The following is a 15,557-nucleotide window of genomic DNA, read 5'->3' on the forward strand; positions in this document are numbered from 1 at the left end:
GCTGTTTCTCCATCATTGAACATTTAAAGTCTCTGGTATGGAGGTTTTGTATCTATAATGATCTCAGATGTTGAGCTAATTTATTGCTCAGTAGCTCCTGGTTCCACAACTTCAACTAAATGTATTTGACTGTAGAAAGGACGTTGCTCATAATTACAGACTTCGGTGATCATGATATTTTTCACTCTCCAGTGTTTGTCATGTTTTAAAGGTTTATAATCACACTCTTGGTGTCACCCAGATGAGCGTAGGTTCGCCTTTAAATTTGGTTCCTCTCAAGGTTTCACAAGTTTTTCCTTGTTGCAGTCGCCCCGGGCAGCTCATCAGGGGAATTAATACACATAATTCACTTTTATTTTTGATTTTTGTTTAATAATTCTTACATTCTTCAAAGCTGATTTGAGACATTGTCCATTGTGAAAAGTGCTCTGGATATAAACTTGAATTAAATTGAATATTTAGATCAAAAACACATGACCTGAGTCACAATTAAACACTGGTGCAAGAACCAAAACTCATGAAGTCTATGCAAATGTCTGTACATATACTGGTTATTAGTCTTTTAGTATATGGTATGGCATAAAGTGTATATTGTATTTTATAGAATAATGTTGCTGATAGAAATGATATTCTCAGTAGAGACACCACCTGGACTTCTACATCCTCAACCTCCAAAATCTTCTGTATGATCTAGACAATGACACTGTACTTGTTTAACTAAAGTACAGTTTGTTTAGATCAGATGTTGCTGTTGCGAAACCAGCAAAGCACTTTGACATGCCGTCACTCCGTCTTCCTGTTCCAGAGAGGAAATCATACCTAAGCATTTCAAGACATTATCCTGAATACTTGCGAACCATGAGCACATGTTTCATGTTTTTTATTGCATTGTTCATAATTTTTTTAACTGTAGTAGATTAAAGGTTTTAAGGGTCAACGATCATCTTGTTGCAGGTTGGTCTGGTTCCAAAAAAACATTTTTGTGGAAATTCCTGAAATTCCTTTTACAAACCTTCTTTTTAGAGGTGATGAACCGCCGAAGAACTTCCGAAACGAAGGGGGTTGCAGAAGTGGGTGTGGTCAGTTTTCGCATTGTGATGGGCGAGCGAAAGTAAGACTCAAGTCACGTTTGTGACAATAATTATGTCACATATATAATTCATGTCGACACGTCTAATCTCTCACTCTGTGAAATTCAATGAAAATACAGTTGAGATAATGATGCAGATAAATAAATGAATTTGTGAATGAATGAATGAATTTGTGAATAAATGAATGAATGAATGAACATGAATTCATTGTATGAGTTATCTGTAGTCTGTTTGGACTGTGTGTGTGTGTGTGTGTGTGTGTGTGTGTGATGATGCATCTGGAACATCTGGAATAATTTTTGATCAGATCCGATGGGATAAGAAACACTGGTACACACACTCATCCAAACTCCACTCACGTTGTTTCAACACCTGCTGATTGTTACTGTAAATGTGAGTTTCTTGCTCTCGACTAGTCTACTGAAGTTGTTGCCGGTCACATGACCGTCCTGTCTGTAGTCTGTACCCGTGCTAACTTAATAAATCACCTGAACCTCTTTCTTCATTGCTCGCTCACATCCTTGTGGATTTTATTACTCTGTGCTTTTTTCACTCGATGCTCCATTACAGTAGAAAATGTATATTAAATAAAGGAGGTGTGAGGTGTTTCAGGGTGTTGGTGCACAACGTGGAGGTGAAGAACAGCCCGAGGTGAAACATTACAGCGGTGTAAGGTCTCACACCTAACTGTGGACTATCACCTTATACAATGGTCACTTCTCAGCATTAAGGAGTTCAAGCTGTCATTGATGATTGCAGAGCAAAACTGACTGAATGTATCAAAATAATACTTAATTTTCCTTTTATTTTAGAAACAGCTTGTTAGCTTTAGAATTCTGCTGCTCCGAATCACACACAGAGATAAATTAGTGCTAGATTACATTTATTTACATGAGAAAGTGAGAAATTGTGTGTGTGTGTGTGTGTGTGTGTGTTTGTGTGTGTGTGTAAATGGTGTGAATGAATAAAATTCATGCGGCGTGACAAAAAAACTGGTTTGACCAATTCATATTTATTTTTCCTCATGACAGAGAACATCACACTGCATCCAGCACCTGATCAGGAAACACACAGCCAACATCATCTCAAGTGCATCTCTCATTCTTCTCGTCTCTTCTTTCTCTCCATGGGACACTTATACAGAGTTTTACATTAGAGCTTGAAATTTTTCCACATCACCAAAAAAGACAAATCCCTCATTGTGTTCAACAAGTGTGTAGACACTGATTATTACATGGCCAGGGAAAATTCCCATCAATTAATGACATGCAGCAGAAATGAGTTCATGCATTAAACATTAATCATAATCATTACATTACCAATTAAAATATATCATTATTCCAGGTGGGATGTTCGCACCTGGATTCATTTTCTAATCCAAATTTATTTATTTTATTTTTTAGGGAACTAAAATAATAGCAATAATAATAATAATAATAATAATAATAATAATAATAATAATAATAATAATAATATTAATTTAATCAAATGAAATGAAATGTATTTAAAAGAAATGAAAAAGAATGAATGAAACTTTACATGATTGATAATAACAGACCCTGCGTCCGGTTCTTTACCCCTTACTGAGAAATTAATGTAAAATATCACACTCTTGCACTCACTTCTTTATAAAAAAAAAAAAAAAAAGTAAAAAAGTTTCATCGGGTGTGTGTGTGTGTGTGTGTGTGTATATGAATGTGTGTATGTGAGCTGTTCATATCATGTGAGGAGGAGTAAGGCAAGTGAGGCGATAGCAAGTGCATGTGTGAATGTGTGTGTGTGTGTGTGTGTGTGTGTGTGTGTGTGTGTGTGTGTGTAAATTAATATGCACTGGAATACACAAACCAGATTACAAAGCTTGTGTGTGTAGGTGAGGACTGAATTGTTTTCATCTGTACCTCAATGTGTGTGTGTGTGTGTGTGTGTGTGTGTGTGTGTGTGTGTGTGTGTGTGTGTGTGTGTGTGTGTGAGATGCTCACACCAACACCTTGGTGAGGAGCAGTGATGCGAGCAAGGCGATGGTGAGTGTGAGTGTATGTGTGAGAGCGGGCGGGGCCGCGGTGTTGCACAGGTCGGTGTTGCAGCAGGTTTTGGTCATCTGGTAGAAGGTGGCGTTTGAGCCAGAGCCAAACGCAACATCTGACGTCTGATTGCACAATGATACGTCCAGACATCCGCTTGACTTCACCTTAATCACTGAAGCTGGAGGGGGGAGGTGGGGGGAGGGGGGTTGTACAGATGATTATGTTAAGATGTCTGAAATGTTATTACAGATGTTTTAATATTGTTACAGATGCTGTTGTTGTTATGACAAATGTTGTTCATGCTAACACAGATGTTCATGTTATTACAGATGTTCATGCTAATACAAATGTATGCGTTATTACGGATGTTGTTAATATCATGACAGCTGTTTTAATGTATTACAGATGTTCATGTTAATTTACAGATTTTAATGCTAATACAGCTGTTTGTAATGTAATTACAGATGTTTATGCTAATACAGTTGTTAATGGTATTACAGCTGTTTGTAATGTTATTAGAGATGTACATGTTATACTGATAAAGTTATTACAGGTAATATGTAATATACAGCTGTTGTTTGTGGTTTTACAGATGTTGTTCATGTTATGACAGCTATTATTACAGATGTTTGTAATATTACAGATGCAAATTTTAATACATCTATTCATCTTATTACAGCTGTTGTTAATATTATTGCAGATGTTTGTGCTATTATTTGTTATCCAAATGATTGCATTTGCTGTCACTGTCATGAGTGAAGCCTGAGGTATGGAGGATATATATATATATATATATATATATATATATATATATATATATATATATATATATATATATATATAGAGAGAGAGAGAGAGAGAGAGAGAGAGAGAGAGAGAGAGAAAGAGAGAGAGAAAGAGACAGATGTGATACCTGCTGCTCCTCTTCCGCTGAAACATTGTTGGTTGGCTGCACATATGGTTGTGGTGGTAATACACAGATCCCAAAATCCCAAGTCACATTTATAGCACTGCAGGGTGTAACCTGTGTGAGAGAGAGAGAGAGAGAGAGAGAGAAAGAAAGAGAGAGAGATTAGCCTACTGATGCCATTTTCTTGATGACATCATTATTATGTGATTATAAATTGATTGACCGTGAAGAAAACGATCCACAATCGTTTTCCTCTGATTTCTCGGTCGTTTCTCCAATATAGATTTATTTCCAAGAAGTTTACACCCATTTATAAAATAATGTGTGTGTTGCAAAACTTTTTAGCTCCTCCTATTTCAATTAAATTAAATGTGTGTGTGTGTGTGTGTGTGTGTGTGTGTGTGTGTGTGTGTGTGTGTGTGTGTGTGTGTGTGTGTGTGTGCAGCAGCAAAAACACACTGCATTTGTGGATAAAGTCTACAAAAGCGAGTTGTTGGTTACTCCGATGTTGGTTGTGTACTATTTAGTAAAGTGAAGAAAAAAAAAAATCATACAAAAGAGTTGAGATTAATTTCATGAAAGTACTAAAAAGTCATTTAAAAAAACAATTCATTGATTCGCCAATCGGTTTTTCAAGAATTATATAAACCATATATTTTCCAAAATGGGGGTGTTTGTTTTTCTGGTGTGTGTTTTAGCCCCTCCCACTTTTCTATAACTGTTTTTAAATGTAAATAAAACATTAAAAAAAATGTTGAAAAAAAAAAAAAAAAAAAAAAGAAATCCGGAACTGTATCTCAAAAAAGTGTAACATCAAATAATTTCTCCAAAAAATCGAGGTTCACGACTAATAAACCACCTGTTGTTATAACACTGTTAACACAATGCCCCTTTATCCTGTATGACTTCACTACATTTATACACGTGACTGTGCCGTGTCGATTACACTGCACTCAAGCTTCTCTCTCTCTCTCTCTCTCTCTCTCTCTCTCTCTCTCTCTCTCTCTCTCTTCATTTCTCTCTCTTTCGGCCAGCATGTCTGTGATTTTAATAGTCAGCAGTTCAGATTTTCTGCAAAAACAGACTTGTCCACCTAAAACTAGACTCCCGTTACACTCCACAGTCACAGTCACTACAGTTGAAAAGCGGGTTAGGGTCTGTGTGTGTGTGTGTGGGTGTGTGTTTGGTAATCAAACACATTCCTGATCAACCGATCAGTTCTTTGCATTCAAATGTCTACACTAATTCACTTGATATGATTTGTTTAAAAACACTTGTTTGACTCTTATTACTAATGTGATTCATTTAAATAGTTCTGGGGCCCCCAAAAACCAGGAGCCACGGACCAGGACCATATGGTACTGAGCCGCCCAGAATGAATAAAAACATTTTCGTGTTTCATTTACTTCTATTTTAAGGACTTTTGCATATTTTGAAAGTTGACCACATACAGTATTTCCTGCACTTAGTTTAAGTCATGTTTTTTTTCTACAAATCGATAAATGAAGCTCACTCTGAATCTGTATTATAGTGATTCCAGTTACATTTTCATTTACATGTAACAATGTTATTAATAATTAAATGGTATAATATGTATATAGTAATACATTGTGCATTTTATTGTGGTTGTTATACATGACTGTTACTATATTTCAGGAGTCCCCAAAGGCCAGGGGCCACAACTTGACCCATGACCCATGACTTGGTCATGGGTCATTTGCTACAGAAAACAGAAAACTGTTTAATATTATTTTATTACCATTTTATAGACGTTTACATACATTTAAAAGTTGACCACTTTGTATAATATGTGTAATATTAGTAATCTAGTAGTATAGTAATATAAAAGGTGCGTTTTTGTGTGTAGTTATTGCGCCAATTTCTGGGTGAAACTTCTCTGTGGTGTAAAAAAGCTCAGGGTAAAATATTTGTTTAAACTGAATCTCGTTCGTCTGCCTCGAGTAACTCGATTTTTTTTCTCATGAGTCGGCAGAAATTATTTCAGAAGACCCACTTGGTTTGAGAACCTCGTTATTAGAATGATTTTGGACACTTCAGCCGTGTATATTTCTTTCCTCATCCTGAGTCAGTTTGTGAAAAAAGGGCAGAAAAACCCGTTCCTCACAACACGTTCAGGGGGAAACTCCATTTTCACGTAGAACAAAAAGCGGATTTCTGGTGAAGAAAACCCTGCAGGGTGTGGCATTTTTCACCCATTATCTCACTCCGTCTTCCAGTCTCACATTCCAGAAGAAGTTTCTAGAAACCTGTGTGTCCAGTCGAGAGGCTGCTTTAAAATGCGACTGCATTCGTGTGTGTGAGCTGATGATATGATAGATGTGTTTTAATGATGAAACTGATCATCATTACATAGTATTTCCATTTTGTATTTTTTAACTCAATGATTTACGTGTTCGTCCCTGCAAATCGAATCAAAAAGGCGTCCAGAATGGTTTGAACGTTTAACCAGTGTTCGATTTTATCCTGCCCTGAACTAAAATGAATTCTCTGAGTTCTTCTTCAGTTTAATGTAGCAAACAGACAGTATGTACTGATGATCTCTTCATCATGGCTCCTGTTAGTGGGTGGATTTATTTATAAGGCAGCAGGTGAACATTTTGTTCTCAAAGTTGATGTTAGAAGCAGGAAAAATGGCGAGTGTAAGGATTTGAGCGAGTTTGACTAATTGTGACGTCTAGACGTCTGGGTCAGATCGTCTCCAAAACGTGTGTGTAACTGGTCTGCAGTAGTCAGAATCTATCAAAAGTGCTCCAAGGAAGGAACAGAGGTGAACCGGCGACGGGCTCGTGGGGGGTCGGGGCTCAGAGCTCCTGCAGCTAAAAGTGCTGAAAAAGTTCATGATGTTGATGCTCGACAGGTCACGACTGTTCTAGCAGTAAAAAGAGGACCAACACAAAATCAGGCCGGTGGTCATAACGTTATGCCTTATCTGTGTTTCTTCTGGACATAACCTGAGTTAAAACTATTTGTTAATAAAGAGAGATGTGTGAGGCCAAGCAGAGTGTCACGTATACCTCGTACTCACTATAGTGTATAGATCCTATAGACATTGCATAGACACCATATATCATTACGTTCATTTTTTCCATTCTCATTTGATTCAACACCACGAGCCATGTTTGTCCCCACCGACTCGCTCATGAGTTATAGGCACAAGAATATAAAATCATATTTTATAACCTCTGTATCTCTGTAAAGATGTCCCTTCTTAAAAGTGCTCTAAAAACCCCCCTGAATTGAATTGTATTGAATGTTGGACTGATTTCTATTTTTCTCGGTTCGCTCGTCCCACCCAAAAACTCAAGTGGAAAATCAAAACAAATAGTCTTTTCTTTTTTCTTTAAAGAGCCAAGAGCAAATATTAATCCTCTTTGTGTTTCTGCTTCAGAAATCATTTTTACTGACTCACAAAGACTCGCCTCTAAGTTTCACATCGTGGCTTAGACTTAGGTGACTTCTTTTTCTTTCAACAACCACGAAACAAAAACCCCCCGAAAACTACTGAATCAACGCACACACACAAGGGAACCTGTTCCACTTCAGAGAAACGCCTGCAGGAGAACAGGGTTCGACACTTAAATAAATCAGATGGAGGAGATGAAAGACGTCTTTCAGACAATTATCGGGCAGCATTTTTTTTAAAATTGCTAAAAGATCAAGTGTTAATTAATAAGGAAACGTGTTCCTTTGGGTTTTATCTATTTCTCTCCATAAAAATATCTCCTGGCTAAATTATACAAATTAGAAATATGAACATGCTGCGAAAAAATCCCTGGAAAATAAAATAAAATTGTGCTTTTCAGCAAAAGTTGAAATAACAACAAAATAAAAACGTTCTGTTTTTTGCTCTTTTGCCATTTTTTTCAGAGCTGGATGCTCGGCATCTTTTTTTTGGCAACGAGTTCGTTTAGGTTTGGTGCGAAGTCGTGTGTTGTGGAGATTCTCAGGATGGACTGCAGGTGTTCATCAATGAGACGACTTCTGTGTGGTGTTTTGTTGAACTTCATCACTAAGAACGGCTTCTCACACAGATATGTGCTACCAAACATGCACACGGAGCTGCTTCAGGAATGGAGGGAATAAACTGTGAGAACCCTTCAGTGTTGTACTTTTCCTTTAGTGTCCCTTTACACTGCAGCTCAATCTGAATCTGTACAGGTGCAGTTTCCACTCAACGGCAAATGGGTTGCGAAGCAGCTCGGAATTCTTTTTTTTGTGCTTAAAAGTCACCAAAGTGTCGTGCGAACTCTAAGTTTATCAGCAAAGTGCGCACTCGGGAACACCGTCACGCCGGCTTGGTTCGACATTACTTGGCAACCAGGAAAGTGAGAATAGAAAAGATTAGAATAGCCTATATTTGTCACATATACATTACAGCACAGTAAAATTTGTTCTTCGCATATCCCAGCTTGCTCAGAACTGGGGTCAGAGCGCAGGGTCGGCCATGATACGGCACCCCTGGAGCACAGAGGGTTAAGGGCCTTGCTCAAAGGGCCCAAGAGTGGCAGGGGCTTGAACCCCTGACCTTCCGATCAGTAATTCAGCGCCTTAACCACTAGAGCTACCACTCCCCCAGGCAAGTTGCACTGGTGCATTTGTGTCTTCCATAAGAGCAGCTTTACTTTAAATGTCTTCACCGCATCATACATGTCAGTGATTAGAGCTGAAGCGCTGCATTATGGGATTTGTGTGTTATCAACGCTTCATATCGCCGGGCCATTAATAACAATATAATTGTACGTTGGGCCGGATGTGGCTTGAGTTTGGCACATATGATGTAGTCGATCTAGTCATGCTGATCGCCTGAAATGGCAGCCATGATGAAATAGGAAGAAAATGAACAGCTCTTAGCGGTGATGAGCGAATAATATGACACTTGATATATTAATAGAAGTAGCATTTCTATCATAGTGCAATACAACACCTTTGCATTGTGGGAAACACCCTGTGCCGCATGCCATGCTGCTCTGACGTGACTCAGCGGGGCGTGAAATGACCGAGCGATGACGAGTGTGTGTTTATGGTCAAACCCATATTATGTAGGGATTACTGTTGTGTTTGAGCGGTACACAGTGACATCAGCATGTCACACGGTCTCACAAAGTGACGCACAGAAGCGCGGGGACAAACACGACACAGTCTACAGGACAGGACAGGATAGAAAGGGACAGTACAAAACAGGACAGGACAGGATAAGACAGAATAGGACAGGACCAGTGTCTCGATCATTTGACACAATCAATTAATTACACCATCGAGGGGTCACATTATGATTAATATCAAACCTTGATTGAATTTTGAGAGGAGAAATGAACCTGATTTGCTTTAATTTGTCATCATTCATCAGGAAAGTCAATCATCAGGACATGAATATATACCAAAATCCTGGACTCAAGTCGAAGCTACACATTTAAACCCCAAATCTCCAATTCACCACATAATAAACAGAAGACAGAAAGTAGGATGGACAGTACAGGCAGCAAGAGAGTACAGATGGACAAATGGTTAAACAGACAACAGGACAGTTACAGAATAAACTGTACAATGATTAGACAGTAAGACAGACACTAACAGACAATGAGACCAATAAGACAGTAAGGGAGAAGGACAGAAAGTATGACAGACAAAAAAAAAGAAAATAGAACAGTGAGACGGAGAAAAACCATCAGTACAACAGACAGTAAGACAGAAAATAAGACAGTAGGACAGACAGTAAGACAGACAAGTGTGTTTGTGTGTGTGTGTGTGTGTGTGTGTGTGTGTGTGTGTGTGTGTGTGTGTGTGTGTGTGTGTGTGTGAGTGTTATTTGCTCTATTGAATACAGTCACAGCAACAAGTCATCAAAACACACAAACACGCCGAAAGTTAAACATCATTGTCATCATTTATTCCACTTAGCATGGGCGTGTGTTGGGTTTAGCGCACTGAGTCGGCCTTCCCTGAATGCTCCACAAGCTTCTCTTGTCCAGCAATTCAACCCCCTGAAAATCTCCTGACCAAAATAAAGAACTACACACACCTCATCCATCAGTAACCCCCGGTGTCCCCCAAGGCTCAGAACTCTGCCCTCTTCTACTCTCCATCTACACCCACTCTCTCAGCGAGGACGTGTCTACAGCAGTGTCTACTGTCCGTAAGACAGTTCGATGGTGGGACAATAAGACATTTTGTGTTTGGACAAACAGTAAGAGATTGCTTTAGTTCTAGGCTGTAGGAAGCAGGACCGGTTTTTTAGACCTGTTTAAAGTTCTTAAATGCAGTACATTGTGACATGTCTCACTTTTCTGAGGCGGGTGATTGGACAAAACCTCTTTCTGCAGGGCGCTACGGCAAAAATTCCTCAACTAGAACTGGTTCCAGTAAAGCTACTAAATCTGCTCACTGATTCTTGTCTTTGCTGCTTTAAAACTAGCTGGAAGCGAGACAATTAAACAATGCAGACAGTATGATGGTCAAATGGCTATGGGGTTAGATAGACAATTAAACAGTTGGATAAATACACAGTAATATTGTTTGACAGTAGGACAGAAAATAAGACAGTTATATGGATAGACATTGGAGAGAAAATGGGACAGTAAGAGAAACAGTACGACAGACAATAAAAGGTTAATACAGACAGTAAGACAGTTATGTGGTTAGAAGGGAAGACATACAGTAAGATCATACAAAAAGACAGTTGGACAAAAATTAAGACAGACAATAAGACAGTAAGACAGACAGTAAGGCAGACAAAAAGACAGTAAGACAGACAATAGGACAGTTGTATATTTAGACAGTAAGACAGACAGTAAGACAGACAATAAGAAAGTGAGACAGTCATACACACAATGGGACAGTAAGACAGACAGTAAGATGAACAGTAAGACAGTCAATAAGACAGTAAGACAACAAGACAGACAATGAGACAGTAAGACAGACAATGGGGCAGTAAGACAGACAGTAAGACAGTTATGTGGTTAGAAAGGAAGACAGACAGTAAGACAGACAGAAAATACAGTCAATACGACAGTTGGTTGGTTGGACAGTAAGACAGACAATGAGACAGTGAGACAGAAAGTAGGAAAATTAAATGTTTAGACAGTAAAAAAGACAGAGAATGAGACAGTATGACAGTTTGGCAGTAAATAGAAAATATGACTAGAGAGACACCAAGACCTTTATGGAGTAACTGAGTAGAGACGTGAAAACAGAAGAACGTGAGAACATCGTGGCCTCACACACTCTCGACATCAGTCACATAATCTCTGTGTAAAGAGCGGTGGACTTTACTTTACTATTCATTTCTTCAGCAAACATTTGAAATTCAAAAAAGAACCCAGATGGTTACATGATCACAAGGCGGCCTGAGATGAAGTCACACTTGGAGCGAATGAAGGAGGGAATAATTACACTTTCACAAAGACATCAAACCATTTATTTGATGTTGGTAAAGTCCCTTCACTAACATGCTACCAGAAAGTAACGCCAAATGCAAATAACATCAAAGCACCTGAAGAAATGTGCATCAGAAAGAAGGGATGAATCACACAAGCATCCAAGAGCCTGGAGAGAACATGCTCATGTGACGCTCCAACCACCATACTTCTCAGGGTGCTGTGCTTCCACCAAATGTTCAATCTTGGTCAAACCAAAGAAGAACACTTTTGAATCTCCAGACAGGATTTCAAGCAGCTCACCACTCTTCCATGAAGTCCAGCTCTCTGGAGAGTCCCATAAAAAGCTGTAGGTCTCTCCAGCTCCCTCCCTAGGCCTCTGGTGGGCCAAATAATGTTCACTGAGATATAGATAGGACATGAATGCAAACATTTGAAATGCAAACCCTTGAGACCACGTGATAGACAAGTAACGATTCGAGAGAGAGCCTGATGTTTCAGGAGGACCAGTGAGGAGTTCACAGTGAAGGTGGAGGAACACAAGAAATCAAGACAGTGCTTATGAGCAAAATGTAAAGCGCTTTATTTCAGAGTGTTGCTCTTTGAAACGTTGCATCACGTGACTAAAAATGTGACATCATTTTTCGAAAGCCTCCGTTTTTAAGGTCAAAAATGGCAAATTGTCCACTTTGGAGAGTGTTTTCAAAAAGCTACGTTTTCGTTGACTGAAAAACACCGTCTCAGTGTGGACCAAAGGCCAAACCGGAGAGACAGATGTGCGCTTTTTAAACAAAAACGTATTCATGTGGACATGGCCTTAGCTCCCTGAGGGTTTCATCTCATTATGGTCAGTAAAGCACTCTGGGATTTTTGGTGATACTTCTACTGTTGAAAAGATAAGAGCTCCACTAGCAGGTCATGCTAATACCCTGAGTGTTGTTGCTAAAGAGTCAAGACTAGACACCAAATTGCATGTAAGCTATGCTAATCCCTGAGTCAAGGAGCGTTTCAACAATTGTTCTATTTACATGGATGACACATAAACTGGTGTTACACAACAGTGTTGAATTTAACTTTGGAGGATTATGGGAACACGATTTTCAATCAGCCGTTTGCCTTATACAGCATTGCTGCCCTCTGGTGGAATTGCCATGTAACTTCACAAAGTACTACACAAATACCAGTAAATTTTCAAAAATTGTTCTTACACGCACTCACCACCAGAGGCCACTCATCCCCAACATTTCTCAACACACATCTGGGGCTAAAAACAATTGTTGTATATACTGTATTTCTACCAACCAGTCATTTAAAAAAAAATAAAAAATAAAAAATAAAAAATAAAAACACCTCTGAAGTGACTTCATAGAGAAGACACAGTGAGATAAACACATGACATCAGAGGGAGTTGCAGCAGAGTTTACACAAGAAGAGGATCGACCAAAGCAAGTTGAGTCAAGCAGGAGCTGTAATTTAAAAAGGATTTGGGTGTGTCTCAGCCTCATGCCTCTAATATTTATGCATGTAACAGAGCAATTTAAGAATTAGGGGTTGATCGAGTGCAGACTGTTTTTGATTGTGTCTCAACATGATAAAAATAATGCACGTTTTTTTTCAAAAGGCACGTCTCGTGAGCAAAGATACTTTATAAAGGAAAGGCACAAAGTTTGAGTTAAAAGAATTTCATATTTGGTTCGGAGAAGTCTTACATCTCGTGGTCTTATATTTCATGTAGTTGGCGCTGTGTTTCAATTCCAATTAATTTGATCGTTTAGTTTGTTCCCAGATTTGGTTTATGTGAGATCATATTTGGTCCGACTGTAGATTTACTCCCAAATTTTGTATAATGAGTCGCATATTTGGTGCAATTGGTCCCAGATTTTGAATTATGTAGTGTGATATTTGGTGTATTTGGTTCAACCTTAGATTTAGTCTAGTATTTGGCGTTTTCAGTCTTATATGTGAAGTGGTCTCATACTCACATTTTAGTCTCATTTGGTCTCATATTTAGTCCTGTCTTATATTGGGATTTTGGCCCAACTATCTCACATTTCCCACATTTGGCCTGATGACTTTTACATTAAGTCTCATTACTCATACATGAATCGAGTCATTCTCATACACACTTCATTAACGCTACTGTATTGTATGAGATCCAACCAGGCTAAGATCTGGTCTAGAGTGGCTTGTGTTTAAACGATTTGGAGATGATATTTGGTGTAACTGTTTTAGTAACGGTGTTCCCCGCTGTAGAACCCTCGTGATTTCAGCTTCTGAGTAATGTCTCGGATAAACAGTGTCACTCAGGCTCCTTAAATGAAAACAGGTTTGACAGAACTGACATATGAGATTCAGTTAGTAGGGGATATGACACACACACACACACACACACACACACACACACACACACACACACACACACACACACACACACAATAGAGGGAGAGGCTGTTTTTACCTCACTCGTAACAGCGGTATCTTCTGCTGTTATATAAGTCACAAACCCAACACACCCTGATCTGAGTAACGGAAAAAGGCCATTTATGTAGGTACTTAATAACACAGTGTTCAGGGTGTAGTCCAACTTACCTACGCCTTTACACACAACAACCTTCCACCACAACAAGACAAAACACACTACAATACTCCGACCTTCTAATCCGTTCCGAAGGGGAAAAAAGGTTGGGTGTGTTTGGTTTTTTTTATTTCTCTCTTCTCCACCACATCAACTCAACAATTTACAACTTATAATAGGAGTGAACGAGTAGCGGTTGGAATGGAAATAATGTAAACATAAAAAAACCAACAACAACAAGCTAAATAATAAATAAGAATAATAAAGTGATATATTAATATTATTATTCTTAGAATAAATGCAAAAGAGAAGAATGGAAATACTCCATTAGTGTTAAAAAAAATAAACATATATATAAATAATATGTGTAAAAAAATTGTATATAACTATATATAAATATTATATAAAGAATTTAAAAACGAATGAAAAAAAAAAGGAAACGGCTCATAACCTTCAAACAACAACTAAATAATTAACTAAACTCTAAATAATAATTAAGCAAAATGTATTTGTATTTCATGTTTATTTATGTAATTAAACTCAGGTTTGTTTGTTTGTTTGGAAAAAAAAGGACAAATATATTTCTGTATTTAAAAAAATCAACATACAGGAAAAAAAACCCAAATAATGAAAGTTATGAATTCAATAAATGCGCATGAAACTAAAAACTAATTAAAAATTTATATATTTATTTATTACATTGATTTTTAAAATTAATTAATAATAAAATAAAATCTCTAAAAACAGGATGAGATGAATAAATGATATAATATTGATTTATAAATGTAATATAATAATAATATTGAGAATATAGTAGATATTTTTGCCCACTTACCCACTGAGAAACACAGCGCCACGGTGAAGATGCCTATCAGGATTTTGCCCATATCTGCAGGGTTAAATGTGTGTGTGTGTGTGTGTGTGTGTGTGTGTGTGTTTGCCCTCTGTGGTGCAGTGAGAAGAGAGTAAAACCCAGACTAAGTGCACTTGCAGAAGATCCGCTAGTTTTATAGCGCGCTCCGCCCCGATGCTCCGTTAACTTCCCGCACACCAGCCGAGACCCACCAGGAACCCGTCCACGCGCATCACGTGATCCCTACACACGTGCGCTCTTTAGGCTGCAAACTAACGGAATTCTACACCCTCACTAGGGCACTAGATTTCCGCTCGGAATTCCGCCATCGGTTCCGTCAAATCAAGTGGCAAAAGGTAACTATTTATAACAATCATATACATTTTTAATTAATTAATACGATTATTTTTTATAAATTGTTATTATTTATTTATGTATTATTGCTATTATTATTATTATTATTATTATTATTATTATTATTATTATTATTATTATTGTTATTATTATTATTATTATTATTATTATTATTGTTATTATTATTATTATTATTATTATTATTGTTATTATTATTATTATTATTAATAATATTATTTATTATTTTGTATTATTATTATTATTATTATTATTATTTTGTATTATTATTATTATTATTATTATTATTATTATTATTATTATTATTATTTTGTATCATTATTATTATTATTATTATT

The 15,557-nt window shown here is 37.6% G+C and overlaps 1 protein-coding gene across 1 annotated transcript; it reads right to left on the reverse strand.

The window, feature by feature from the left end:
- Positions 1-2,088: 2,088 nt before the first annotated feature.
- On the reverse strand, positions 2,089-14,993 carry LOC310729333 (sperm acrosome membrane-associated protein 4-like). Its single transcript, XM_083547446.1, has 3 exons — positions 14,830-14,993; positions 4,029-4,139; positions 2,089-3,293 (listed from the first exon to the last, which is right to left on the reverse strand). Exons 1-3 carry the CDS (start codon positions 14,879-14,881, stop codon positions 3,067-3,069), a joined length of 390 nt encoding a protein of 129 aa, XP_083403572.1. The 5' UTR covers positions 14,882-14,993; the 3' UTR covers positions 2,089-3,066.
- Positions 14,994-15,557: the final 564 nt, after the last annotated feature.

This window comes from Silurus aristotelis, assembly GCF_946808225.1.
Source record: "Silurus aristotelis genome assembly, chromosome: 7".
Taxonomy (NCBI): Eukaryota; Metazoa; Chordata; class Actinopteri; order Siluriformes; family Siluridae; genus Silurus; species Silurus aristotelis.

Excerpts from the sequence above, each read along its gene's own strand:
- LOC310729333 (XM_083547446.1), bottom strand. The coding sequence starts at position 14,881 with ATGGGCAAAATCCTGATAGGCATCTTCACCGTGGCGCTGTGTTTCTCA. Across the intron at positions 4,140-14,829 it reads GGCGCTGTGTTTCTCAGTGG|GTTACACCCTGCAGTGCTAT; the intron begins GTAAGTGGGCAA and ends TCTCTCACACAG. Across the intron at positions 3,294-4,028 it reads CAGCGGAAGAGGAGCAGCAG|CTTCAGTGATTAAGGTGAAG; the intron begins GTATCACATCTG and ends TCCCCCCTCCAG.